Genomic DNA, 27,321 nt, shown 5'->3' on the forward strand with positions numbered 1-27,321 from the left:
TTTTGATAGAACATGTTCGCACAGGTATTTTATGTTATTGCTCTGCTAAGTACATGAGTAGGGATGAATTTTATCAGACCCTAACCCATGATTTCAAATACTACTTTCCTTTTCAATATACAAGTGTATAATGAAAGCCTGCTGAAAGTGTATTGTATGAGCCTTGGGGAGAGTTATAAAGGTGACCAAGATGTAGTTCAGGGTGTCACTTCAGCCACATTCCATTGGTCAAAACACGATTGACCAGTTCAGATTCAAGAAGAGAAAGCAGCCCCACATTGCACTTCTTGATGGAAAAATGGCAAGACCACATTGCAAAAGAGCATAGGAGATGGAAGAGATTGCTGTGACCTTCTTTGGAAACAAAGCCAGAGTGTGTGTCTGTGTGTGCAGTTTGAAATAGGTGGTTAGGAAAGACCTTGAGACAGTGAAGCTTGAGCAAGACCCTGTAAAAAAGAGATTGCCTTGGAGAAATTTAGGATAAAACCATTCCAGTCAGTTCAAAATCCATCATGTGGAACAAGGCTGGCAGGTTCAAATCAGTAACCAAAGTAGAGGTAGTAAGAGTCCAGAAAAGTGGGACCTCAAGTGAAAGAAGCCCCATGTAGGGCTTAGAGGCTTTTGGAAGAGAGATAGATGGAAGGAGTTTCCAATGTACTAGTAGCCAAAGTTAAAAAAACGTTTAGAGGGGGCCCTCCCTGGTGGTGCAGCAGGTTAAAGCACAGCACTATGAAACCAATGCCACTTCATCATGAGTTCGATTCCTGGCCAGAGAGGTGACCCACAGGGCCCAGCAGACCTCTCCTGACCCGCCCGCTGCTCCCCTCAGCAGTGCACCTTGTCGTTCTGCCTGTTCTGCTCCCCACTCTGTCTCTGGTGAATCCTCTCAACACCCCTGTACCCCAGCTCTGTATGCATAAATAAATAAATCTTAAAAAAAAAATAGAGACCATCTCTCAAACTTCCCCTCAGTATCCTCTGGAACTTTCTGTAAATAATCCTGTTCCAGGGCAACTCTATTCCACCTCTTGAATACAACAGCTTTCCCAGAAAGGGACAACTTTCCCCGCCTCTTTTTATTTTTTTATTGATTGTCTTTTCTTTTCTTTTGTTACATACATTAGTCCCACCTCAAGGAAGTCAGTTTGGCAACATTACCTGATGGGAATAGTTTTGTTTTCTTAACATCATTGTTCATTTTTGTACTTAATTGGTTTCTTCCCTCAGGTTAGTCCCCATAATTCTCCTGCCACCCTTATCACCTGTGACCCTTTACCACAGTCCTTTGTATCCTTCCCTCCCCTGTTTTCACCCCTAACTCCCCTCCCTTGCTGTAGGCCTCAGATCTTTGGTCAACTTTTGACTTTTTCTTGACCTTCTGTTTGGTTTCTCTATATTCCACATATCAGTGAAACCATCTGATATTTATCTTTCTCCCTCTGACTTATAACGCTGAGTATTATCCCTTTCACTTCTATCCACTTTGCTGTGAATAGTATAAGTTTGTCTTTTTTTAAAGATGTATTTATTTATGCATACAGAAGTGGGGTACAGGCTAGAGGTGCAGGGGCAGTGAGAGGATTCACCAGAGACAGAGTGGGGAGCAGAACAGGCCTACTGATGAAGTACACTGCTGAGGGGAGCAGGGGACGGATTAGGAGAGGTCTGCTGTGCCATGTGGTCACCTCCGGAGCAGGCGGGAATCGAACTTATGCTGAAGTGGCCTCAGCTGCTCAGTGCTGTGCTTTAACCAGCTGCGCCACCAGGGAGGGCCCAGTTTGTCTTTTTTGATGTCTTAAGTATGAACAGGTTTCCATAGTGCAGATATACCACATCTTCTTAATCCATTCATCCATTTATGGGCATTGAGATTGTTTCCATATCTTGGCTGTTATAGATAGTGCTGCAATAAACATAGGCATTCAGGTTTCCTTCCAAATTAATGTTTTTGTGTCCTTTGCATAGTTTCTCAGAAGTAGAATTGCTGGGTCATGTGGTAGCTCCATTTTTAGAAATTTGAGTGTCCTCCATAGAACTTTCCACTGTGGCTGGGCCAGTTTACATTCCCACCCACAGTATAAGAGGGCTTGAAAGGAAACAACTTGTTCTACAGAGGCTTATGTTCCTTTCTCAAGTCCTACTGTCAGTGAGTGACTTCTGTGCCTCCCTCATCCGTCTCTATGAATCTAATCCAGCTCAGATACTGTGCCACAGCCCATCTCACCAACTGCTGAAACCATCATCTTTCACATACTTATACAGTGTAGTTATTGATTAAAACAGAATTCTCTTTGGTGATGGCCCTTGTTCTCATGTGACACGATTTTCTAGTAGTATGTAAAGAACACTCTCTAAGCTAACTGTGTGCATTTGGTTGCTTCTTTTCAGGAAAACTTTTAAAAGCAGAATATATCCTGAGCAGTCTGATAAGCAACGATGGAGCCACAGGTAAGGCACTTTCAACTCTTCACAGTAACCTTTGCCCTCTGACTCTACCGGGATTCCAGTTGAAAAACAACTCATGAGGGACTCCCAGGTGGCGAGGGGTTAAGTCAGTACTGTCACTGCTGTGGCCTGAGCTTGATACCCAGCCAGGGAGCTGACCCACATGGCACAGCACAACTCTCCTGTCCGGCCCGCTGCTCCCCTCAGCAGTGTATTTCAGGCCATCTGCCTGTTCTGCTCCCCACTCTGTCTCTGGTGAAGCCTCTCAACCCCACATCTCTGGCCTACACCCCAGTTCTTGTGTGCATAAATAAATCTTAAAACAATAACTCATGGCCTCCAGTTGCTGTAGCCCAGCTATTCCCAGAACCAGCGGGATGGCTTCTACACTGATGGGCACAAGTGTCCATGGTCAAGCAGCTTACTTCTCTGTATGTCTGTTTTCTATTACTAAAAAAAAAAAAAAACAACACAGGGTCCTCCCTGGTGGCGCAGCGGGTTAAAGCACAACACTAAGAAGCTCAAGCCACTTCCGCATGAGTTCAATTCCCATCTGTCCCGGAGGTGACCCACATGGTGCGGCAGACCTCTCCTGACCCGCCCGCTGCTCCCCTCAGCAGTGTACTTCGTAGATCTGCCTGTTCTGCTCCCCACTCTGTCTCTGGTGAAGCCTCTTGCCACCCCTGAGCCTCTGGCCTGTACCCCAGTTCTGTATGTACAAATAAATAAATCTTTAGAACAAAACAAAACAAAACACAAAGCTGGTATTATTTTCCTGCTTCATCGTAGAGTATTACCTAGTGAGCAGCTGACTCGATAGGCCTCAGGAAGGACTCAGAAGCTATTTTACAAATATCGTGATTGGGAATAACCCCTGTAAGGTGTAGACAGAGACCCTTGTTGGAAAACAGAAGTTGATTTTGCTACATCAGAATGCACAGATGACCCATGTTAGCACACAGGGGAGCTTTAGGACTGTGCCAGGGCCATGTCGGTACAACCTCGAAGGAGCTCGGCCTTACTCTAGATGGAGAGAGACTGCCCCCACGTTTGCATCAGGGAGGGGGCCGTGAAAGTGGTTTCATTTTACCAGGCTATTTCTGCAGTCACTCAAGGCCAAACATGCTTTCCTTTCCCCCTCTTTTATTGTAGGTACCTGGCTGTACAGAAATGAAAGTGACAAGGTCCTGGTGCAGTCGGTGTGTATACAGATCCGAGGGCAAATCCTGCAAAAGCTGGGTACGGCTGCCTGCACCTGCCCCACTGGCTGGTTGCCACTGTCTGACTGCCAGATGCTACTGAGAATGTCTATGTTGTAGCTGCTTAACAATCGTCCACTGCCTTTGCTTCCTCATCAAGGAGTCTTAGCAACATCGATGGAACAAAGTATTGTTCTCTTGAGTTTTGTTGCAGCACTTTGTAGTTGTGCGTTGGCTTTAGGCTTTCAGTATTCCTTAATACCTGCCTCTATGGAGTCATCTGTGATGTAGTAACACCTCATTCTAAATCCACCCTCACCGCCCCCCTCCCCAGAACACTCACAAGTGTTTGAGTATAAAAACTTTTATACCGAGCTATGGGGATAAAACATGCTAAAGTATTTGAAAATGAACAGAGGCTGCTAACTTTTGTTCTAAATAACGGATTTCACCATGCCTGCATTAGTACATGTTACATGTCATCGCTCTGACTGTCTCTCTGGGAAAGGGAATTTATCGGTATGAAGCCAGCAGGTTGCTGCCTGTCTGTCCCAGCCGTAAGTTTCCTGAACTTGCAGCCAGTGTATCCAAAGTATTTTCTAACCCCAAAGCAGACACAAGTGACTTGTTCCTTTCTTTCTTTTTCAGGGATGTGGTATGAAGCAGCTGAGTTAATCTGGGCCTCCATTATTGGATACTTAACACTTCCTCTGCCAGATAAAAAGGTTGTATGCTCCTCTAATGCTTTCTGTCTCCTTTCCTATGCTTGTCCTTTGGATGTTGTTATACTGTAGCACAGTTCATTTTATCACAGTTCATATTAACTGATTTATAATCAGCCTTATTGGTCTGATTTTTATTGATTCAACATGAACATAAAACCAGGAACATTTGGTTAATTCTTTCTGCATCTTGCTCTGACCTCACTCAGAAAACTCCTGGAAGATCTTTAGTGTTCCTTTAGTTATTTGTAACCATCTGTGTTTATGTTTATTTCTATTGAGCCTCTGGCCCTTTTTTGATATACTTATCGTTTCCCTGATTCTATAGTGAAATTGAAATGGCCAGGTCACTTGTATGTAAAATCACTTTCCTTGAGTTGAGGGGGCAAAGGCTTCAATGAATTGTTTACATAGCATCATTTTTTCTTATTCTCTGTAATGTGTGGGACTATTCTTACCCAAAGCATCAAGTTATCACATTTCCCTGAATTAGGTCCACAGTGGGTCTGCCTGCTTTTTTTTTAACCACACGGGTAGGGTGAACTGTGGCCGCTCTTACTGGTCTGACCCTTCAGGCCTAGCAGTGTGGCAATAAGATATTCGCCATCCAACAAGTAAAAAGTTGCTGTGTTTCACGAGGTCCAAGTCTTAGATGTGATGGTCTTATGAGCCCTGGGTCATCTAGTGGTAAAGTATCTCCAGTGTCACAATAACAATGATACTAATAATGATAATGAGCAGTGGCCTACAGAGGGCTAATTTTTGTTGCTAGGCCCTGACATCAGAACAATGATTGTCAATCCCCAATCCACTTTGTCTGTCTTTCCTTCCAGGGAATCTCCACCTCACTGGGAATACTGGCAGACATCTTTGTTTCCATGAGCAAGAAAGATTATGAGAAGTTTAAAAACAATCCACAAATAAACGTGGTAATTATCCCTTGTCAATACCATGGTACAAAATGACTCACCCACCAAGCTGTCGGCCTTATTCTAGGTGGCTGATCAATCAAACTTTGTCTCTCCTGGACTCGATGGGGCCGTGTCTCTCCCCTGGAGTGAAGTGAGTGAGGCTAGAACAATCCCATGGTATCCTCCTTAGCTTGCTTATCCCAGAGCCCAGCACAGGACCAAACATACAGAAGGCACTCAAAAAATGAGAAGTATTTCCTTGTCCACATTTCTGGTAAATAGCCAAAAGAGATTCCCATATCTTAAGTTTCAGTAGTTTTCTCATGCTTAATAAATAGCTGTGTTCTAGCTAAAAAAGACTCTTGGATGAACAAATGTCATCAAAGTGAGTATAGAGTTTTCAAACCCAACTTGTTTCCTTTCCAATTACCCTGATAATTGGATTGCCACAGTTGGGCCATCTCAGTAATAAAATAAAGGGGTGATAACTCTAAAACTAGATTCACAATCTGTTCAAGTCTGTCAGTCACTTGCTCCTAGTCCTTATCCTTAATAATAATGATTACTACTTTTTTTAGATATTGCTTTACAATTCAGAACTTGTATGTATAAATAAATATCCGATCCACATAAACCCCTATGAGGTAAGCAGAGCAACATGTATCAGTTTCTTTTGGAAGAAAAATAAATTGAGGTCCAGAAGAAAGAAGTGACCTGCGCTTTTCCAACCCAGTCAGAAAGAGCCAGGAGCAGAAACTAGGTCTTTGAGCAATTAGTACACACAGCGAACTGCTCTCCTGGCAAATGGGTGTACTCAGTGCAGACTGAATGGAAGAGTGAATCTTCATTAGATTGAATCATAAGTTAAAGGACCCTTTGCTAAGAACAAGGTGGAAATTGTCAAGTTTACCTGGTTGCAAAATGTGCAGAGTGTCTGGGAACAAATGATTGCCCTGGTCCTCCGCAGAAGCTGGTCTGGATTGATTTGTGCTCAATAGACCCTCTCTGGGGTGGGGAGGGCTGGAGGGTCTCTGGGTCCTAGGGCCAAGGACGGTCTGTCCCTCAGCATCTTCTGATCCACTCACTCTTCCCTGGCGTGGCTCAGAATCGAATGTGATAAGGGCAGGCGTCCCTTGGCATCTTGAAAGAAAAGCAAAAGAGGGGTGCTCCCTGGTGGCACAACAGGTTAAAAGCACAGCACTGCAAAGCTGACCACAGCCACTTCAGCATGAGTTCGATCTCCATCCCCAGAAGTGACCCACATGGCGCGGCAGACCTCTTCCGTCTCACCCACTGCTCTCCTCAGCAGTGTACTTCCTCCATCTGCCTGTTTTGCTCCCCACTCTGCCTCTGGTGAATCCTCTTACTGCCTCTGCACCTCTGGCCTGTACCCCAGTTCTATATGCATCAATAAGATAAACCTTAAAAAAAAAAAAGGAGTTTCACAGCCTGCCCTTCACTAGGAGGTCAGAAATCCCCCACACCTCATGGCCTCCCCTTTTCTTGCAGGGTCTGCTGACGGAGTTGCACCACCATTTGCTATCAGCCGCGGAAGCCTGCAAGCTGGCAGCTGCTTTCAGCCCCTACACGCCCCTCTTCGTGCTCTCAGCTATGGTAATGGAGAATAGCTCCTCCCACCCTACCTCACCTCACCCCCCCCCATGCCCCCCTGTCGTGGAACCAGTAAGAGGAAAAGGGTCAGTACCCAGTCGTGACCATATCCATAGACCTGGTCCCCCAGAATCTTTAAATGTTTAAATACTTCCAGGTCCTCCAAACACCCAGAGAGGTTGAAGCCATTATTGTTCTATGTTAACTCTTAAATGGGGTGCTGCATGGCGGCTGCCTTGTCTGCACACAGATTTATTATATCCACACCCTGTAGAGGCCGCGTTTGCTAAAACTAACAATAGCAACAGCAGATAGATCATCTGGAATCAAAAGTTTGAGGCTACAGAAAGACGACAAATCTAATTTTGCACTAATCCACGCCACCCCAATTTGTGTAGAGCCCAGAGTCTCGGGGTTTGGCAGCATTTTCCTCGCCGCCTGCTTCTCATCCTCCAGTATAGACATGACTCATTTGCAGGTGACAGGTGCTGTCTGCCTGGCCTCCAGCTCCCGTTCAGTGTCTGACTTGGCTTTTGTTTCTTTCCACAGAATATCCGTGGCACGTGCTTGCTGTCCTACAGTAGTTCTAATGACTGTCCCCCAGGAATGAAGACTTCCTACCTGTGTGAAGCCAAAGAGGCCTTTGAGATCGGCCTCCTCACCAAGCGACAAGATGAGCCGGTGACTGGCAAGCAGGAGCTCCACAGTTTCCTCAAAGCTGCGTTCGGTCTCGCGACGGTGCACCGGCGGCTTTCCGGGGAGCTGGAGCCGGTGGGGGTGGCCAGTCGGCTCTGCGGGGAAGCGGTGGAAAAGCTGTACGCTTTCAGCACCTTCTCCGACAGCCAGGAGAAGGAAGCCCTCTCTCGGGAGATCATGTCTGTGGTCGGCCGCGTGAAGGAACACTTGCGAGTCCAGAGCTTCTCGAATCTCGACGAGCAGTCTTATGTGCCAGAGGGTTTCAAGTGTCAGCTGGATAAACTCGTCTTGCGTGGGCAGGTGGACTTCCAAAAAGTCCTCCAGGCCTACTCCCAGCACCATACTGCCGTGTGCGAAGAGTTCGAAAGGGCTTGTAGAAACGACAGAAATAAACAGAGAGCTTCCAAAATGGGCCTCTGTATCACCGCTCTAAAGACGGAAACAAAAAACACAGATACAGTGAGTACAACCGAGGACAAGCCACATCTCCCGAAAGGCGAGGGGGGTTCTTCCTCCCAAAGGGGTGAGGGCGGCCAGGAGGAGCTCGGGAGGGCCAGTGGGAGAAGCCAGAGCCCTGCGCAGGCTTTCCGAGTGTCCTCAGGTCCAGCTGTGGAGGTGGAAGCTGGCTGCCATGACCACAGTGACGGTGGGGGTGCTATTGTGAGCACACCTCTGAGTGACAGCCAGAGCTCAGGGTCTTGGAGCAGGTTGTCCGGGCTCAGTGCTTCAACCAGCTGGGAGGACGTGAGCGACCATGTGCAGGACCCATCAGTCAGGAAAACGTCCTGCCCCAGGGAACAGCTGGTGGACACCCAGTGTTCCACCGCACTGTCTGAGGAGCTGCAGGACGATGCTGAGAGTAGAGCTCCCCCGTCCATGTGTTCAGAGCTGCAGTGGCTGTCTCTCCAGGTGTGTGAGGGTGCTAACACCACGTCCTCTTCGGGGCCCGTGCACTCCCACGTGGCCAGCAATGGCCACACTCCTCGTAATGCAGCAGGCACGTCCGTAGCCTCTGGGGCAGGGCTGGTAGCTGCAGCTCCAGAAGGCCAGCAGGAAGCGAGAGTTAGGGGACCCATCAGCAGTCCTGCTCCTCCCAGACCTTCGTGTGGTTCTGCCTGTCGGTCTCCTGACTCCATTTGGCCCAGCAACGTGACCACGTGGCCATCACTCCAAGAAGAAACCTTTGAGATCATTGATGAGCTTCCAGAAACCGACTGTGATGCCACAGGTGGACATGGAGAAGAGAAGAGAGACGAGATTGATAAGCGAGGCACCAGCCCCACATTCGGAGACTCTCCCTGCTGGGTTGACCCAGAGGGAGAAACAGCAGAGAGCACCGTGGATGTGCCCTTCGAGTCTCAAGTAGCCATGGACACGTCTCTGGGCAGAAGTTCCTTGAGAGCAGGTGGCTCTGGTGCTCCTCGCTGGCCTGTTCAGAATCCTGCCTTGGGAGAACGCAGCGTCTCCGCCAAAGACCAAGAAGTGGATCCGGATGCCCCCACAGTGGATGAGGAGGGCCACGTGCTGGATGACACAGATGTCCACTCCACAGGTCCATGCAAGGCTCAGTGGGCTCTCAGGCGACCACCGGGCCTGGGGCCTGCGACCCCTGGATCCTTTCCTGCTGCCAGCGAGGATTGCACGACCACAGAGGAAGGCAACGAGCCTGCAAACTTGTTCAACTGCAGCCAGAACTCCAGCTCGACCTCCTCGTCCTGGTGCCTAAAATCTGCATTTTCCAGCAGTTCTGAGGCAGACAACCCCTGGTCATTTCTATACTCCAGCAGCAGTTCTTCGGTCTCTCGGCCAGGAGCGGTGAGGCAGGAGACCCTGCAGGCACGTACCCTGCAGCCTGACGACTTCAACAAGCTCCTGGCAGGGGTGAAGCATGAGTGGCTGTTCCAGAGACTGGAGAACACTGGTGTTTTTAAGCCCAGTCAGCTCCGTGGGGCACACCGTAAGTACCTTTCTAGGAGGTGCAGCTCAGGAAAACCCTCTCCATGCTTGGGGCTTTCTGGTAAACCTGGTATCTGGGCTACCTCAACCATAGCCCCTCACTAGGTTTTGTGAGTCTGCAGGCTGGTCTGGAGGTGCTCACCCCATGTGGTGGACTCGGTTGGCTGCAAAGAATAAGGGCTCACTCATTCTTCCTCACACAGGGATGGAAGCATTAGGCCAGACAGGTAGTGAGGGGATCCAGGAATAGTCACCCATCAGGGCTGAAAGCCAATTTGGATGCAAGACATCCCTTGGTGTCTGTCTTCTTGGTGGGTTCTCATTAGTGTCCAGTTGGTTTTCATTTTTCTCCATTCAGATTCCAGAGTCAGTTTTCTTTAGTTGAACAGACCTCATCTTTCTCTTTGGCAGAGCTCTTCACACCTGTCCAGCTAAGAGCTTTCTTACCGGTCAAGTGACCTTTATGTCGTATCCAGCTTTGCTTAAGAACAGGGAGCCTGAGGGGGGCGGGGGGGGGGGGTGGCAGGCACCCTAAAATCCATTTCTAACAGATCAGAAATGGTGGAGAAGCTGGGAAGAAGACAAAAGAACATGCTTCTGTTAGAGGATCACCTCAATAATGCCCTCCAAAAGATTGCAGGATTATTTGAATGAAAAAAAAAAAAAAGAAAAAAGCTATTGCTAAGTGCATTTAGAGGAAACACGTGGCTTGCTGAGCAATGTGGGCTCTCCCTCTCAACGCTACCACCATCAAAGGGCTTTGTAAAACTTCCAGTGCCTTGTGCCTGGAGTTTCCAATCTAGGGGTCTGGGGTGTGCATGCTGGCATCAGTATTTGTTATGCCTTCCCCAATAATTTTATATAAAGTTCATTTTGCCTGCTGCCTTGAAGCTAATTAAAACACAGACCAACTTGCTATGAAAAGAGGCAAAATTCTCCACTAAGAGGGCTTTGCTGTTGACTGTGAGCTTCTGTAGTTTCAGCATCACGTCTGAAATGTTAATTCTGTGTGGAAATGAATGGCTAACAAGCCGTGCTGGGGGAAGCCAGACCCCAAGTTGAAGAAATCCATCTTCTTTCAACTCACTGCCCATCCTAAAGTGGGTGCAAGTAGCCCAGCTTCTATTTCCATCCCCCAGCTTCTCCGAAGGAGCCCCCAAATCCTGTCACCATCCCTGCAAGCCTCCAGCAATCTCCTTCCCCACCACACACCTGTGGGTGGACCTTTCTTTCATATCTTTCTCAACTTAGAACAATTAAGAGAAAATTAGAGTGCCCTAAAATATGTAATTTAGGAGTTGCCAGGAATGTCTCAGCATAAATTAATTAACTTCTGTCTGTGCAACCTGGTTTAAGTAGTAAGTAGCCTCTAATATACAGGTTTCATATATCAAATTTTCGAAGATGGTATGAGGGCTTTTGCCATTTAAAAGACCACGCATTTGTGGCCCTCCCTGGTGGCGCAGTGGGTTAAAGCACTAAAAAGCTAAAGCCACTTCAGCATGAGTTCAATCCCCACCTGCCCGGAGGTGACCACATGGTGCGGCAGACCTCTCCTGACCCGCCCGCTGCTCCCCTTGGCAGTGTACTTCGTCCATCTGCCTGTTCTGCTCTCCGCTCTGTCTCTGGTGAATCCTCTCACCCTCTGCATTTCTGGCTTGTACCCCAGTTCTGTATGAATAAATAAATAAATCTTTTAAAAAAAAAAAAGGCAATGCATTTGTCTCTACTCATAAATGATTTTGTGAATCCGAGGTGATTCTTTAGTATATTTGTAAAGCTTTACTTTTTGTTGCATTTCACTGGCTTCTTAGCAGTATCATAGAGACTGAACTTTAAGAATATGCACGAGGAAGGTAAAGATTTCAGATAAAATGGATTAAGACTTACGTCACTTGAACTTTGTTCATGAATTGTAATATTCTCTTGACAATAAGTTTCACTTTCACCTCATCTTTTCTTCCAGGTGCTCTTATGTTAAAATATTCCAAGAAATCTGAATTATGGACAGCCCAGGAAACTCTTGTGTATTTGGGGGACTACCTGAATGTAAAGAAGAAAGGCAGACAAAGAAATGCATTTTGGGTTCATCATCTTCATCAGGAAGAAACTCTGGGGAGGTATGGTTTGAAAGAGCAGCAAAATGTCTGTTTTACTATTTCCACTGTTCACCCTTCTCCCTTTCATTGAGAGTCATTACCATTTACTAAGGACCTGTATTATATCAGTCATGTAACTGAATGTTCTATGTTTGAGGTTTCAAGCCCATTATGGAAACATTAATCACCCCTCATTTACAGATAAGAAACATATGACCAGTCAGAGGGCCTTAATGAAGAGTCTCTCTACCAGTGAACACTCATTTTAAGTTTATGGATAAGACTGAAAAAATGGCATGAAAATCCTCTGAGGTCTAATCCAAGGAGACAGCATAGCCAAGGGTTCAGTGAATATTGAACCCTTAATACACACATCTGGTGAACTGCTACTACTACTTTAAGTGGACACTTTTTCTTTATAATGTGTATCACCTCGATCAAGATGCTCAGCATTCTACAGAAAAATAGAACAAATAGGAGATCGATTTATACAAGCAGAGATTTATAATCAGAAACTGGTTCATTTGTCTATGGAATTAATCTGCAATCAATAAACTAGACATCAAAAAAAAAACTGGACATCCAGGAAGAGCCCCATTATTTCAGTTCACCTCCAAGTCAGGCATGAGTAATTCTTCGACTGATTAGATGGGGCGCACCAACATTATAAAAGGCCATTTGCTTTACTCTATGTTGATTACATGTTAATTTCATCCAAACACACACACACCACAGAATATTGTTTGACCAAGAGTCTGGACACTCCAGTACCAGTCAGGAAGACACCACAGTGATCATCACAGTCAGCTTACATAAATTGGGTTCCATTGCTCAGGTGGCCCCTGAAATGTTTCATGAGGTAATTAATATTCACTATATAAAGGAGAGAAGGAACTATCTTTTGAATACCCCTTTTGACTTCTCTCTGTTGCTCTAGAGTAAGAATAGTTTTGCATGTCCTTGTGTGGTTTTCTTCCACGTGTAGATATGTCGGGAAAGAATATAAGGAACAGAAGGGGCTGTGGAGCCACTTTGCCGATGTAGAGCGTCAGATGACCGCGCAACACTACGTGACAGAATTTAACAAGAGACTTTATGAACAAAAGATTCCCACACAGATTTTCTACATCCCATCCACCATCTTACTGGTAAGATGGAAGAAAGCAAGGGTTTGGTTCAACTGCCCTATGAATATAGATTAGGTTAGATTCTGTTGCTGACCTCCCATCCATCTTCCATTATTCTGATAAAACCCAAAACTCCGTTATCAGGCTTCTTTATCTGCTTTTCTGTTTTGACAGATGTAGAAAGTACAATTTAGCTCTTCAAAGTCACCCATGAATCTGTTGATCCAGGTATCTGGTCCAACATATTCAAGTTAGCATCTTTTTTATACTTCTCATTTGTTTTCTCTGTATAAATTCAGGAGAGACAGAGAACCTTAGAGTTCATGCCTAGTGCAAATTATCCCCTTAATACGATACATCAATCCTGTTTTACATATGGCATTCCCCACCCTAGTAGCCAGATAATCACTAAGCCATAGCTTAAACACCTTAGTGAGAACAAAATAATTGTCACCTTTTCAACGTCAAACAATTCTGTTAGGAAGTTTTTACATTTGATCCAAATCTGTCTTTCTCCTCTTACTACTTATGGATTACAACTCTGTCTTCTGGGAGCACGAGACCCATCTCGCTTCACCAAGAAATAATTCTTTAAGTCTATAAAGCCCCCGCACGCACACACACACACACACACACACACACACACACACACACTTTGTTCTTCATTGGTCTACTTCATCAAATATGTTGAATTCAAAGCTAATGCACACCTAACTTTGGCCACAGATACTTTTACATCCATATTTTATCACTTAGAATAGCTGTCATTCACTTTACACGTTCTTTATGTCAAGCATTAATACAGATTTAAGCACATTAACTTTTGACTCAACTACAAGGAAGCTCCTATTGTACCAGAATCCAGGAACCTGATGTGTCTACATCCCTGGCAGCCAATCCCCCCACCTTCACCCCCCCCCCCACACACACACCAATGTCCCTCTTCTGGCCTAACCTTTGTGTCAATATTTTAACAAAATAATAATTTTAGTTTCTATTCTATGCCACTTAGAATGTTATATGCTTTATAAGGATTTTTTCATCTAATTCTTTGAAAAGTCCTATTAGCTAACTATTGCAATATCAGCTTTACCAATGAGGGAACTAAAGTCTGTAGAAATCACAACATCCTAAGTGGCAAAATCTCAGTTCAGACATCTGCCTGACCCCACTGCCCACAGATTGACCTCATGTCTTACCACCTCCCATATCTATTTCAGATTTTGGAAGGCAATACAATAAAGGGATGCATCAGTGTGGAACCTTACATACTTGGAGAATTTGTAAAGTTATCAAACAACACAAAAGTGGTGAAAACAGAATACAAAGCCACCGATTATGGCTTGGCTTACGGTCATTTTTCCTATGAGTTCTCCAACCATAAAGACGTTGTGGTCGATTTACAAGGTATGTGAAACTGACAGTGATTTTTCACTTCTAATATAATTTCTATATAAACATTAGGTTTTGTGAGTAGCCTACCAGTCCTGATCCAGTAGAGTGTTCAGTGCATCAGCTACTAAAGTATTTGAAATTAATTGATTTTACTGATTTAACAAATGATGCCTGAAAAAAAACATGTCAGAAGCTTCTGTAAGTATCTAAGGTGTTGTGTAATCAGTGAAAATATATGACTAACAGCCTTTTGTGCTTATTTCTAGAAAGAATCCCAGACAGCTTTTTTATTCCATTCGAGTCAGTGTGTGGGATGGAACTTTGTTATTATTGCATTTTTATTTTCACCTGTTAAAATCTTTCCATTCTTTCCTTTCTTCAGCCACAGCCTCTATTGTAGTGTGAGACTGGATTTCATAATTGATATCATGGAACAGAAAGTTGTGTGTATTCATTCTGACTTCTTTTCAAATCAAGATTAATATTTTAATTCTATTTCAGTTCATCAGACATTTTATTTGTGAGATTCATTAGCCAATATGTTATGCTTCAATTAAATGACAGATTTATTATAATTCCCCTTCACAGGGATGTTAGCTCAATGAGTGTAGAGATAATTTAGGAACACAGTCAGAATTTCAGGGTCTGAATCCGTATTTTATACTGCATATGGCTCAGTAAATACTCATTAAATGAACAGATGAATATGTTATTGTGTAAAATACTGAGGAAAGGAAACCTCTGAATGATGAAGGAAACATTCAATATGGTGATTGTAGTTATCATACTAAGTATATTTATTCTATTGCTCTCTAAGTCTTTGAAAATCAGTGATCTGTATCTGTTCTCTTTGATAAATTTAACTACCTAGTATTCAACTCTCATTCTTAAATCAGTAATTGGAATGTCACAATGCTTAGCAAAGATTTACCAGTTCATAGAACAACCATGTTTTCTTTAAATAATGTAATAGTCTATTTTTACATCATTTTGTGCCTTTTTCCATCTCATTTGTAATCCCGTGGGCTTCTTATCACCAAATCACCTGTGTGCCATCACCATAGTCCAGTGCACTTCCCTCCCCCTACCGTTATTTATCCCACTCCCCATCCTACCCCATAAAATGTCTCAGGTATACAGTTGTTCATTGTTATTATTTTCTTCCCTGGTCCTGCTATGAGTGAAACTATCCAGAATTTTCCTTTTCTTTCTGGCTTATTTCAATAAGCATGATCTTTTCCAGCTCCATCCATGTTGCTGCAAAAGACATGTGTTTATATTTTTTGGTGGCTGAGTAATATTCTGTTGTGTATTTGTACCACATCTTTTTAATCCAGTCATCCACTTTTGGGCATTTGGGTTGATTCCTTGTCTTTCCAATTGTAAATAAAGCAGCAATAAACATGGGGGTGCAGTATTTTGAATTAGTATTTTTGTGTCTTTTGGGTAGATACCTGGGAGTGGGATTGCTGGGTCAAATGGAAGTTCCATGTTTAGCAGTTTCAGGAACCTCCAAACAGTTTTCCATAGTGGTTTCATAGAACAACCAAGTATTAAGTGTTTCTTTAGCATATATGCATTTTTTTTTCCTGAAGCGTTTCAGTGACTTACATAGAAGACTAACGTCTCAGACATGTTAATTTCCTTTTAGGTTGGGTGACAGGAAACGGAAAAGGGCTCATCTACCTCACAGATCCCCAGATCCACTCTGTGGAGCACAAAGATGTCACTACCAATTTTGGAAAGAGGGGGATTTTTTACTTCTTCAATCACCAGCATGTGGAATGCAATGAAATATGCCGTCGTCTTTCTTTGACAAGACCTTCAGTTGAGAAGCTACATTAAGTCCTAGTCTCTGTGGAGGTAACTCGTGCTATTTGTGACGTCCGGTTCTCTTTCCTTCCAGGCACCCAGGACTTGGCACTACCTGGTCTCTTTGGGCTTAGATGGTGCCAGGGGACTGGTTCTGGGGTCTCTGAGTCTCTCCCTCTGCTACAGGAACCCAGAAAGTGTCAAGGAACTATTAGCTGCTACCAATATAAGCCCTGCAGCGAGGGGAACTGACCACAACAAACACAGAGCACAGCTGAAAATAAAACTCTGGCTTAAGAGACTGACTGATTAAGAGGTTGGATACTATTGGCGTTGCCTCTATTGAAATAATTAACCTGGACAAAAATGATGGATGACTATTAAAACTATTAGCAGAATAGTTGACGGGGAAGTTTATAATGGAAGGGTCAGGCTGAAGCTACTTTGCTGGCTGGAAAGGTTTTGAAGATGATGTTTGTTCTGTGTAGTATGGATATAGATGTCCTCTGTCTGAACATCTCGGTGGAATCTAGGTGTAACGTGTAGGTTGGAGAGCTGAGTTCCTGGCAGGGGGTTACAATGTGCAGCTTCGTGATACAGAATCACCTCTTCTTCATACTTTAGTCACAGACCAGCTCTGGTGCCTTGGGGAGGAGTCTCCTGGCAGCTCCAGGAGATGGGGGTCGCTCAGGGCATCCTGGAACTGCAGTTGTCATGGCCTGAACCGGGCTTTCTACCCCTCAGCACCTCTGGCATTTGCTTTGTTCATTTTGCTTTCACTAAGAAAATGAATGAGTGAATGAATAGTGAAATGTTAGCGATATGTATGTGTATTTTATATGCTTGGTAAATGCTTATTAGCTAAGTCTTGCTTCAGCTGGCAGAACAAGTTGAGAATTCATGTTTTGGTTTCAGAAGCAAAGACTCTCTGAGCTCTTCAGGCTTCAGAAAACCCTGCTGCAAAAGGGGTGGGTGTGGGCAGGCAGTAGGTAGGTAGAAAGACAGTCAGAAGGAAAGAAAGAAAAATAATTCCATAGTGCCACCTCCAATTTGTTGGAGAAGAAAAAGTTTTTTTTTTTATTTTTGTCTAAAACCGTTTCTAACCGCCTCCCATTCTTTCTCGTAGCAAAGTGGATATTGGGATATTCCATTATCATTTTTCTAAATCAAACAGAGTTTCTATTTTACTCTTTTGCACTCAGAGCTGTGTGAAATGGCCATATTTAAAAAGCAACGTGTCCACTTGACAGAGCTCATTTTGTCCCTTCAGACATGAGAAACATCAGGCCTTCGTTGCTGCCTGTTAGCCCGGCTATTGTTTTGAAGGTGATGTTTGTTCTGTGTGTTTGGGATATACAGATGTCCTCTGTCTGAACAGCTCGCTAGAAAGTAGGTGTAAAGTAAGAAGCAAGAGGAAGTGAGGGGAAAGAGTAAATCTCTTTATTATGGTGCATAAACCTTCCGTGAGAAGGAGCTTTGCAGCTGCACAAGGAGAAAAATGCATTCAAAACGATAATGCCAGTGTGAATAATCCTTTCTCGAATGCTGCTTGCAGCCTGCTCCAGCTTTGTCAGGTGAACTTGAACTGCACACTCTGGCTGTCACCCCCGGGCATTCACCATCTTGACTGTTGTTTAAAGAGAACAAGCCATCCATCATTGAACCGGGGAGTCACTTTCTCATAGAAAAGTAAAATCAGCATGTGACACTACTCAGCCCCAGTGTTTCGCAGATTAAAATGATACATGGCGACTCACGTGTAACTAGGAAGATTAAGTCGGTTATCTTGTTCCGCTCCCCAGACAAAAGAATTCCCCTCCAGCAGTAAGTGGGAGCTTTACAGAAGCCGGAAAAGTTGGACTCAGCTATCCCAGTGAAACAGAGAGTTTAACGAGACAAAATGTTACTTTGCTTCCACACGCTGCGCCTTCCCTGCCGAAGATGGCACCGAGAAGAACCCACCGGAAGGGGGAGCCCCTAAGTGACCCTAGTGAAGCACACGCTTCTTCTACTGCGCGGCGTGCCAATTTTATTACCGGAGATGGACACGCAATTTATTGTCTGAAAGCCCCCACAATTGATTTAAATATGGGAAAATAAATGAACAGCCGCTGGCCCTGAGGCCTCAGCTTCCTACGACTTGGTCGCCAGTTGTACAGTATCAAGTTATTAACACTTGCCCCATTGTGTGATGCCTACAGTAATAAAATTTTAAATGACTCATATAGAAACGAGCTCACAATGGAAGGCTGGGACACAACCTTTAATTCAGCAAGACAAGGCGAATATTTACCGTGTTACGGGAGACAGTGTTTTTTAGACCATTGAGTAAAGGAGTTATGCCTGTTTTTAAAGTAAATTCCTAAAAGAAGACGAAAGTCATTATTGAAGGGTTTATTTTAATGTAAATAAGCGCACTCATTAAACTTAATGGAAGAAAATCCATGTCTTTCTAATTAAATATTTTTTTGAAGCTTCAAAGAATGTAATTTGTGTTTTACTCTTTAGACCTAGCAGGAAAAATTCTGTTTTCTTGTGGGTTCTGATGAATTTTATCAACACTGTTGTCAGAGTTTGTTTCATCATCTACATTTGGCCCAGACGCTGTCTTAAATTCTGTCTTAAAGTACAGACCATTTTTCTAGTCCAAGGGATTTCAAACCTAAGGATGCTGGTTACTTTTAACTAAATTTTCAAGCATTACGTCGCTGTACCCAGTGGTAAGTTCCGTAAGTATTATGTAAGAATAAACGATGGTCCTGGGATATGTGCGTTTTCTCTACCCAGGACAGGCATATTTAACCTTCTTTTTCTACACAAATCACCAAAAAGGAGAGGGACTGTTTAAACACTTTTGTTAGACATTTGACATGGTCTTTTCCAAATAACAGAAGGACCCACAGCGACTGGCTTTGAAGGGCCGTGTTCCCGACGCGATTTCAATAGGGAACATTCTCTCTGGGCTGAGCGCCTGGACCTGCCCTGTGTTCCCTTGGGCTGGACTGCAGCCCCCGAGCCACCTGCATCACTGGGTTCAGTGGATGAGGGACGGGAGCCTCTGGCCAGCTGTGTCTTTCCCCAGCCTCCAGGGCATGTTTGCGTGGGAGCCACGCCAGGCCAGGCCAGCACACGAGCATCCCCCCACCAAACACACACTATTTAGCAAGGCCCTTCCATGCCTAAAGCTACTGATCACAAGCAGTGGGGTCCAGGAGCCTTGGAAACATGCCTTGTGCAAAAGACTCAAAACCATAAGTGGTTCTGACAAAAGCAACTGAAAGGGTCAAAGTCTTAGGCTTTTCAGATCAGCAGCTCCACAACGCAGCGTGACCTGGACAACTTTCTGTGAAGGAGACCTGAGCTCCTCCGCCCCTCCTGCCTCCGCTTGTCCCTCCATTCTGGGGGCCCAGGCGTCTGCACTAGCTGAGCTTAGACACACACTTTACAAATCAAAAATTATCCCTGCACCTTGTGACCACGTGACCTCAGGAAAGTAAATTCAACTTGGTGTCTCTGGAACTGCATTGCTAAATACCAGCTTTTATTACATCGAACAATGAGCTACCAGAGGGGAGAGGGAAATGCAAACAGTGAAAAAGAATACCGTGTGTAAGGCCATGTTCGACCGTCCAATAATGTCTTGTAGTTGAGTGGCTGTCGAGCAGCTGATGAATAGGAGCTGGCTACCCCCTGCGTGTCAGGAGAATGCTAGACTTCATCACCAGGCACTTAAAAATTAAATTAAAATATAGATTAGCGTGGATGAACTGCTTGGTCATTTGGTGTGCACCCACTGCTTTAATTCTTCGATGGTTTTTGAAGATATGCTGAAACTGTCACATTCTGACTACCTGTCAATGTATAACTCAGAGGCAAAAAATAATAATAATGAACTGAAAAGGTACTCACAGAAAGCTTGGGCTTTGCAAATCTTAAAAATCATTCCAGTCATCAAGAAAATATTTTCAGGAAGCATTTTGTACTTGAATACAATTACTGGAAGAGAGCAGAGGCCCTACTGAGTGGTTCATGTATTTGTGGTCATGTTTTCCATTGGAAAGATTTACTATAAATTCTGCTCTGCAGGGAGAACTTACTTTTGCCTTTACAAAATAAGTTATTTTCCCTTGCAAACTCTAAAGAAAACCATGTTTCTTTCTTTTTAAAGATTGATTTATGTATGCATACAAGAACTGGGGTACAGGCCAGAGGTGAGAGGATTCACCAGAGACAGAGCGGGGAGCAGAACAGACCAATTGACAAAGTACACTGCTGAGAGGAGCAGTGGGCGGGTCAGGAGAGGTCTGCTGCGCCATGTGGGTCACCTCCGGGTCAGGTGGGGATCGAACTCATGCTGAAGTGGCTTTAGCTGCTTAGTGCTGTGTTTAACCCACTGCATCACCAGGGAGGGCCTTTCAGTACATTTTTAAGGGAATAAATCTGGGAAAATGTTTTCATCGTATGAAGTCTGCACAGTCTTTCACATGCTCTCGTGTTCTGTTGTCCTGAGGGACCTTTCTGCATGGAATGTACATTATTGTTGGCACATTGAACAGACTTGAACTCTCACGCCAGCTGGTAGGAGAGGAAAGCAGCAGCCTCACTTCTCAGTTACTGGGGTTCTTCTCACCTGCCACACCCCCATTTCCCACCCTCACCTCTTTCTCCCTTTCTATCTCAATCAAGGCCATTAAAAAGCTATGACCGGCCCTCCCTGGTGGCGCAGCGGGTTAAAGCACTGCACTAAGAAACTGAAGCCATTTCCGCATGAGTTCGATCCCCGCCTGCCCCGGAGGCGACCACATGGCGAGGCAGACCTCTCCTGACCCGCCCGCTGCTCCCCTCAGCAATGTACTTCGTCGATCTGCCTGTTCTGCTCCCCGCTCTGTCTCTGGTGAATCCTCTCACCCTCCACATCTCTAGCCTGTACCCCAGTTCTGTACGAATAAATAAATAAATCTTTAAAAAAAATTAAAAAAAATAAAAATAAAAATAAATAAATAAATAAATAAAAAAAGCTATGACCTCAGACTCTGATCAGCGCTGGGCTATATCTACTCTCTAGTCCTTTGTCTTGCCGGCAGTAACTTGAGCACCAGCTGGCAATGGTCCCGTCCCCTCAAGTTCTACCTGTGGTCATGCTCTTGAGGTTGTTGGAGGGCCGTGTCCCAGAAAAATCACAGGGTTTCCCTTTCCCAGTGCCTCGCTGCGAGGGAGGAATGGAGCCTCCTTGAGCTCTTGTTTCTCCATATGTGAGGTGGGGATAAAAATACCCTCCTTGGGGCTGGTGGGATAGAGGTAATTCATGCACGGGTCTTGGCAGAAGCTGGCCCATGTTGCTGCTCAGGAGAAGATGAACTTATCCAGGCTCATTCCCCATTGTGGTCCTGAATTCCATCTTCCTGACCCCAGTCTACCTTGGGTGGCCAAGACTGTCACTTCACCCATCTACACAATCTCCCTAGACAGCGGCAATCTGGGTCCTAACAGAGTCACTGATGGTGGGGAGTGGGAAATGAAAATAGCAGCAGCAGTGATACTAATAGATCCCGATATCGTGGTTATTCATGGGTGTCATCACTATTGAGTCACCTGGAAATGTCATTTAAACCATAGCAAAGTGTCGGTATGTCAAAATAGTTTAATAGTGGCAAGTTCCTGTGGTTCCACCTAAATAATACTCAAGCATGATCCTCTCATTCCGTCTGTCTCCATCTCTTCTCTGTCTTCCCAGACTCTCCTGCCATCTCCCCTCACACATGTCTCCTGGGCTCTTGTCTGTCCTTCAAGACTCCCTCACGTGTCACCTCCACCAGGAGGCCTTCCTTGATTTCTCTCCTACTCCCTCTAGGAGCACGCACACAAGCTCACAGTCACCTGCATGTTCTCGCTCAGTCCATACACTCACCTGCTGACTTCTGCATTCACACATGTGCATATACTGACACACACACAAGCCCCATTACATCATCACAGCCTTTTTGCAGTAATTACTTGTTTATGTGTCTGCCTCCCCCATTAGGTTATGAGTGTGTGATGGCAGAGATGGTGAGTTTACTGGGTCAGCCCCAGCGCCTAGCCTAGGTAGCACTCGCCGTTAATAAGGCCTTGTTGAATGAAAGAAGTAAATCATTAAAAATCACAAGATTAATTAAGAGTGGTTTTATGATTGGCCCACTGTGGCCTAACTCTGGGTGTAATACAGTATTTAACATTGTGTCTTGCACGGAGCACGTGTTCCATAAATGTTTGTGAACCGAATGAATCAATGATGGCAGGTGAAAAATCTCTTAATTAAATCCAGAGGGTCCTCTTTATTTGTAGAGTCCAAATAAGAAAGGCGTTCTCAGCCACTGAAAAAAGCTATGCCGACATCTTTGTCTTACAAAAGACTCATCTGAATCATAATGAGTGTGGAAAATGGATTAGCTCCTGGGTGGACAGGTTTTTTTTGTTTGTTTGTTTATTATTTGTTTTTGTTTTTTTGTCCCAGCCAAAAAGTAAAAATGCTTAAGTGATTCATCCCTTAGGGAAAACCAACCCATTCATATTTTCTAGGACTTTGATTTTAGTGCTTATTTAATTAAGAAACTTAAGCTATTGGTGACACACACATTAAAATTGGTAAAGATGCCAGTTTTTGATATGAATGCTGATTTTTGTCATTACTGTGTAAATTTGCAATTAGATCACTGGAAATAGTAGTTTTTTTATCTCTTCTCCGACTCCAGTGGCTAGGAATCCCTACCTCTAGGAGAGTTCACTACGTGGCCAGAGCACTCAATCCAATTTTTTTAATGCTCATTAAATATTGCTAATATGCATTATGGGATTTTTACAATATCTGCTTTAGAAAAGGCATGAATTATCTTAAGCATATGTCATAAAGAAGACCTAAATGTTGGTTTAGCCTCCAAAGCCAAATGTCTTTAAGTGCACTAAGAATATTTTCCCAGTTTCATAAATTAAAGAATGGGTCCTCCTTTGTTCAGAGCAGATGATAGACAGCTCATAAAATCTAAAATAGATGCTCACACATCCTATATCCAAATGTGGGCTTCACTCCTGTATTTCTCCCTATGACTCTCAGCACCGTAACACCATCTTAGGGCTAGGAAAGATGAATAGTGTCACCCTCAAAGATGTGGTAAGAATTAGAAAGAGCACTTGTAAGCGTGCTAGGACAGTGCCTGGTGCAGAATACAACTTCATGATTGGTCTTGTTGTTTTTTGAGTTATCATAATTATTTACCTGCTGCCTTTCCATCCTCTAAACCAAAGCAGAGTCTGAGTTTTCAACCTTAGTTTGCTTTTCCATTTTCACTAAAGCTGACTCCTTCATGAATGCCTGTTGCTCTGATTCTTGTTTACTAAGTAGCATCTGCTTTCTGCAGTTACCTCCCCAGGCATCCAAGTGTGGAATCATTATGCCTTCCATGATTTGCTCTCAGTTACAAGTTCACTCAACGTCATAAACCTTGCATCCTGGCTATGGAAACACAGCTTCCCAACAGTCTCTTGGATAATAGAGGCAAAAAGTTATTGTGATCAGTTCTATCATAGAAAACTCCAAAGGATTCCGTTCACCTGAAGTCCACGTGTGTTGATTTTCTATTGCTGCACTTGAGTATTATTCCATTGTGTAGCTACAGCGTGTATGAATCTACTATTCCGTCATTGAGCACATAGGTTGTTTCCATAACTTGGCTATTGTAAGTGCTGCAAAGAACATAAGAGTATATATATCCCTTTGAATTAGTATTTTTGTATTCTTTGGGTAAATAACCTAGTTGTGGAATTGCTGCACCCATTTTTAATATTCTGAGAAACCTGTCTGCTGTTTTCCATACATGCTGGACAAGTCTACATTCCCACCTAAAATTCTCACAAGCTAAGTATCTGCTCATTTTTTAATTGGGCTGTTTTCTTTTTTGTTGATTTGCATGAGTTCTTTGTATAGTTGTTGGTTGTGAACCCTTTGTTGGATATATGGTTTGCAGGTATTCTCTCACATCAGTAACGTGTTTTTTCATTTTAATAATTGCTCATTTCACTGTGCAGGGACTTTTTAGTTTGAGATAGTATCATTTGTTCGTTTTTGCTTTTGTTTCCCGTGCATTTTGAGTCCAGACCACAAAGACATCAGTGAAGCCAACGCCATAGTGTTTATTCTCTTTTCCTCTGTATATTTTATGGTTTCAAGTTTCATATTCAAGATCCTTTTTGATTTAATTTTTATTTACAGTGTGGCATTGTGAAAATGGCTATTGTACCCAAAACAGTGCACAGATTCAATGCAATCCCTATCAACATCTCGATGTAATTGTTATAAGAATATTCCCTAACTCAACATCCTGCTACCAGCCTATAATATGCAAGCTACTTTTCCTGTATTTGCATGTGCCATTTTTCTAAAACAACATTGCACAGTTTTTTAAAATCTATTTATTATATCATCTTTCATTTATGTACAATAACCCTATTTCCCCATGAAATTCCCACCACCAATTCTTCCGTGCACCATCACCATGGTCCCTTGTACTCTTCCTTCTCCTTCCTCCTCCCCTACAGAATGTCTCTGATCTATGGTTGCCTTATGATTGTAAGATTTACTTTATTATAGTTACTTTTTTTCCTGATCCCTTACTTGGTTCCTCTGCATTCTTAAAAGTGAGACCATTCAATATTTTTCTTTTACTTTCTGGCTTATTTCACTGAGTATGATCCCTTCCAGTTCCATCCATGTGGCTGCAAATGGTATCAGATTATCCTTTTTGACTGCTGAGAATATTCTATTCTGTAGACATACCATATCTTCTTGACCCAGTCCTCTATTTTTGGGTATTTGGGTTGATTCCATGGTTTATATTATTCCATATCACATATTATAAATTGTGCAGCAATAAATGTAGGGTTCAGGTGTCTTTCTGAATTAATGTTTCTGTATCCTTTGGGTGGATACCTAAGAGTAGAATTGCTGGATCATATGGAAGCTCCATTTCTAGTACTTTGAGGAACCTGCACACCGCTTTCCATAGTGCTTGACCAGCTTGCGTTCCCACCAGCAGTGTAGGAGAATTCCATTTTCTCCACGTCCTCAGCAACATTTGTTGTTGCTAGTTTTATTTTAATATGTGCCTTTCTTACTGGTGTGAGGTGGTGTCTCATTGTGGTTTTAATTTGCATTTCCCTGATTACAAGTGATGTTGAACATTTTCTCATATGCCTCTTGGCCGTTTGCATTTCCTCTTTGGAAAAGTGTCTTTTTTGACTGAGGTGTTTGCTTTTGTTGAACCTCATTAGCTCCTTGTAGATATTTGTGATCAGCCCCTTATCATTAGTATTGCGCATTGCTCAATTGTTTAAACTTGGTTTGCTTGACCCATCTCCCCCACATGAAGGCAAAATCATGTTTATCTTTGTTTTAACTTCCTTGTCTTGCATACTTGGCACAACGCAGAAGCCCAATAAGCATTATTTGATTTAAGGGGGGGAAACATGAGTGACTTAATGAGACAGAAAATGAGGCAGAGATTAGCATAACTCACTTTCTGCAGTGTGAAAATAAGATTTGGGCCAGAAATGGCTGCCTAGATCTCTAACTAGATTGGGAATCAAGTTTCTACTTGCCAACTCTAAATGAGATGCTATCTTCTTACCTGAGCAGTCCACCTGACTGTGCAGGATCCAGGCCATGGACACACCTGGTCACCCGTCTCTGGACGGATTGTACAGCACAGGAAATGTAATGTCAGCCTTCAGTCCCTTCCCCATCCATTGTTGATAAAAACAACTCCTGTTGCATTTACTGTGTCATTCAAATATATTTATGCTTTTTTATGGATACATAAATTGTCACTTAACCATCAGAGCAATCCAGTGGAGTATGAAATTTTATAGCATTTAATTTTAAATATTTAAATTAAATACTTTCCTATTTGCAAAGCAGTGTGTCCACATCGACATATGGATATGTTCCACCCTTACAATGAGACATTAGACAGTCTTAAGAAGGAATGAGAGGGGATTCCCTCATGGCCTAGAGGGTTAGTCTCAGTGCTATGAAGCTATGACTGCTACTTCCGGGACCCACAGGGCGCAGCAGACCTCTCATCTCATCCTGCAACTCTTCCCAGGTAAACCCTGCTGTGATCACTGTGCATCTTTGTAGGAAGGGAATAATCCCACATACTGATGAATGGAATTTGTAATGCTTACAAAGCTCCTCAGGGTAATCTTCATCCAGGAATTATAGCAATTTACTCTTCAATGTTGTTGCCAAATAAGACATTTACCTTCCCCCTACCGCCTGGCTCAAATGAGGTATGATGTTGGGGTTGGGTAGGCCGTTTGCCAGTTTGTCACACTAAAGCAAATGCCAGGTTAAGAACAAACTCACTAGATAGAGTCTAGACATGCTTAGCTGTATGGAAAAGGCAGAAAGACCCCAGAGGAGAGGCCAAAATTCACTGGATTAATCTGAAGTTGCAAAGCAGATAAAGGGATCTAGATTTTGAATAATCTGAATGTTTTCTTGACCATTTCAATAGACCTTATGTTGTTTCTTAAATAACTAAAAATCTAAAATAAGTTTTAAAATCTAAGTCTGTAATTTTTTTAAAGATTAATTTTTTTATGCATATAAAAGTGGAAGACAGGCCAGAGGTGTGGGCTGTGAGAGAATTCACCAGAGACAGAGTGGGGAGCAGAACAGGCAGATCGACTGCGGAGGGGTGCAGCAGGCGGGTCAGGAGAGGTCTGCCACGCCCTGTGAGTCACCTCTCTGGCCCAGGATCCAACTCATGCTAAAGCTACTGTGGCAAGCTTCACAGTGCTGCGTTTTAACCTGTTATACCACCAGGGAGGGTCCTTGAAGTCTATAATTTTTTACATAAACTACTATGTTATTCATCTGTTTTCAGAAATTAATAAAATGGTAACTGAGAAAGATTTTGGCCCAGACACGTTATGTGTATTAGCTAATCCAACACTATTCATAAGTAAGGAACTAAAGGCAAAAGTCTGTTACTTCAGAAAGGTTGATGCTGGAAAACACCGTTTTCTTCTTATCAAAGGTTAAAAAACGTGGGTGTCATTGAAATGTTTAATTGGGTATGTATAGTCACAGGATTTTGGAACTGATTGTTATTTATGTTTTAAAAACTCCTTCATATGTAATTAATAAAAAATACTTTAAAATGCTAAAAAAAGAAAAGACCATACAGCTAGTAAATAATAGTGAGTTTTAACACAAACTGATTGACTGGCAAAGCCAAGCATAATACTCAGACTATTCAAATTTGACTTTCCTATTGTATTGGGTTGGAGCCATATCACTGGAATCCCAC

General features: G+C 43.5%; 1 protein-coding gene across 3 annotated transcripts in view; it reads left to right on the top strand.

Moving 5' to 3' along the window:
• Window positions 1–18,434, top strand: part of ALPK1 (alpha-kinase 1) — a 49,127-nt gene extending 30,693 nt beyond the window's left edge. For 2 of the 3 annotated variants that reach the window (XM_004686480.2, XM_012728037.1), the window contains 10 exons: window positions 2,389–2,448; window positions 3,598–3,684; window positions 4,293–4,369; window positions 5,200–5,295; window positions 6,787–6,891; window positions 7,438–9,541; window positions 11,507–11,660; window positions 12,625–12,787; window positions 13,987–14,173; window positions 15,813–18,434. In XM_004686480.2, the coding sequence (XP_004686537.1) occupies window positions 2,389–2,448; window positions 3,598–3,684; window positions 4,293–4,369; window positions 5,200–5,295; window positions 6,787–6,891; window positions 7,438–9,541; window positions 11,507–11,660; window positions 12,625–12,787; window positions 13,987–14,173; window positions 15,813–16,006 (3,227 nt within the window). In that variant the 3' untranslated portion in view covers window positions 16,007–18,434. The remainder of the gene's footprint in view (window positions 1–2,388; window positions 2,449–3,597; window positions 3,685–4,292; window positions 4,370–5,199; window positions 5,296–6,786; window positions 6,892–7,437; window positions 9,542–11,506; window positions 11,661–12,624; window positions 12,788–13,986; window positions 14,174–15,812) is intronic. The other variant, XM_012728036.1, reaches the window with a different exon arrangement.
• Window positions 18,435–27,321: the final 8,887 nt, after the last annotated feature.

This window comes from Condylura cristata, unplaced genomic scaffold, assembly GCF_000260355.1.
Source record: "Condylura cristata isolate star-nosed mole 26May11 unplaced genomic scaffold, ConCri1.0 scaffold00021, whole genome shotgun sequence".
Lineage (NCBI taxonomy): Eukaryota > Metazoa > Chordata > Mammalia > Eulipotyphla > Talpidae > Condylura > Condylura cristata.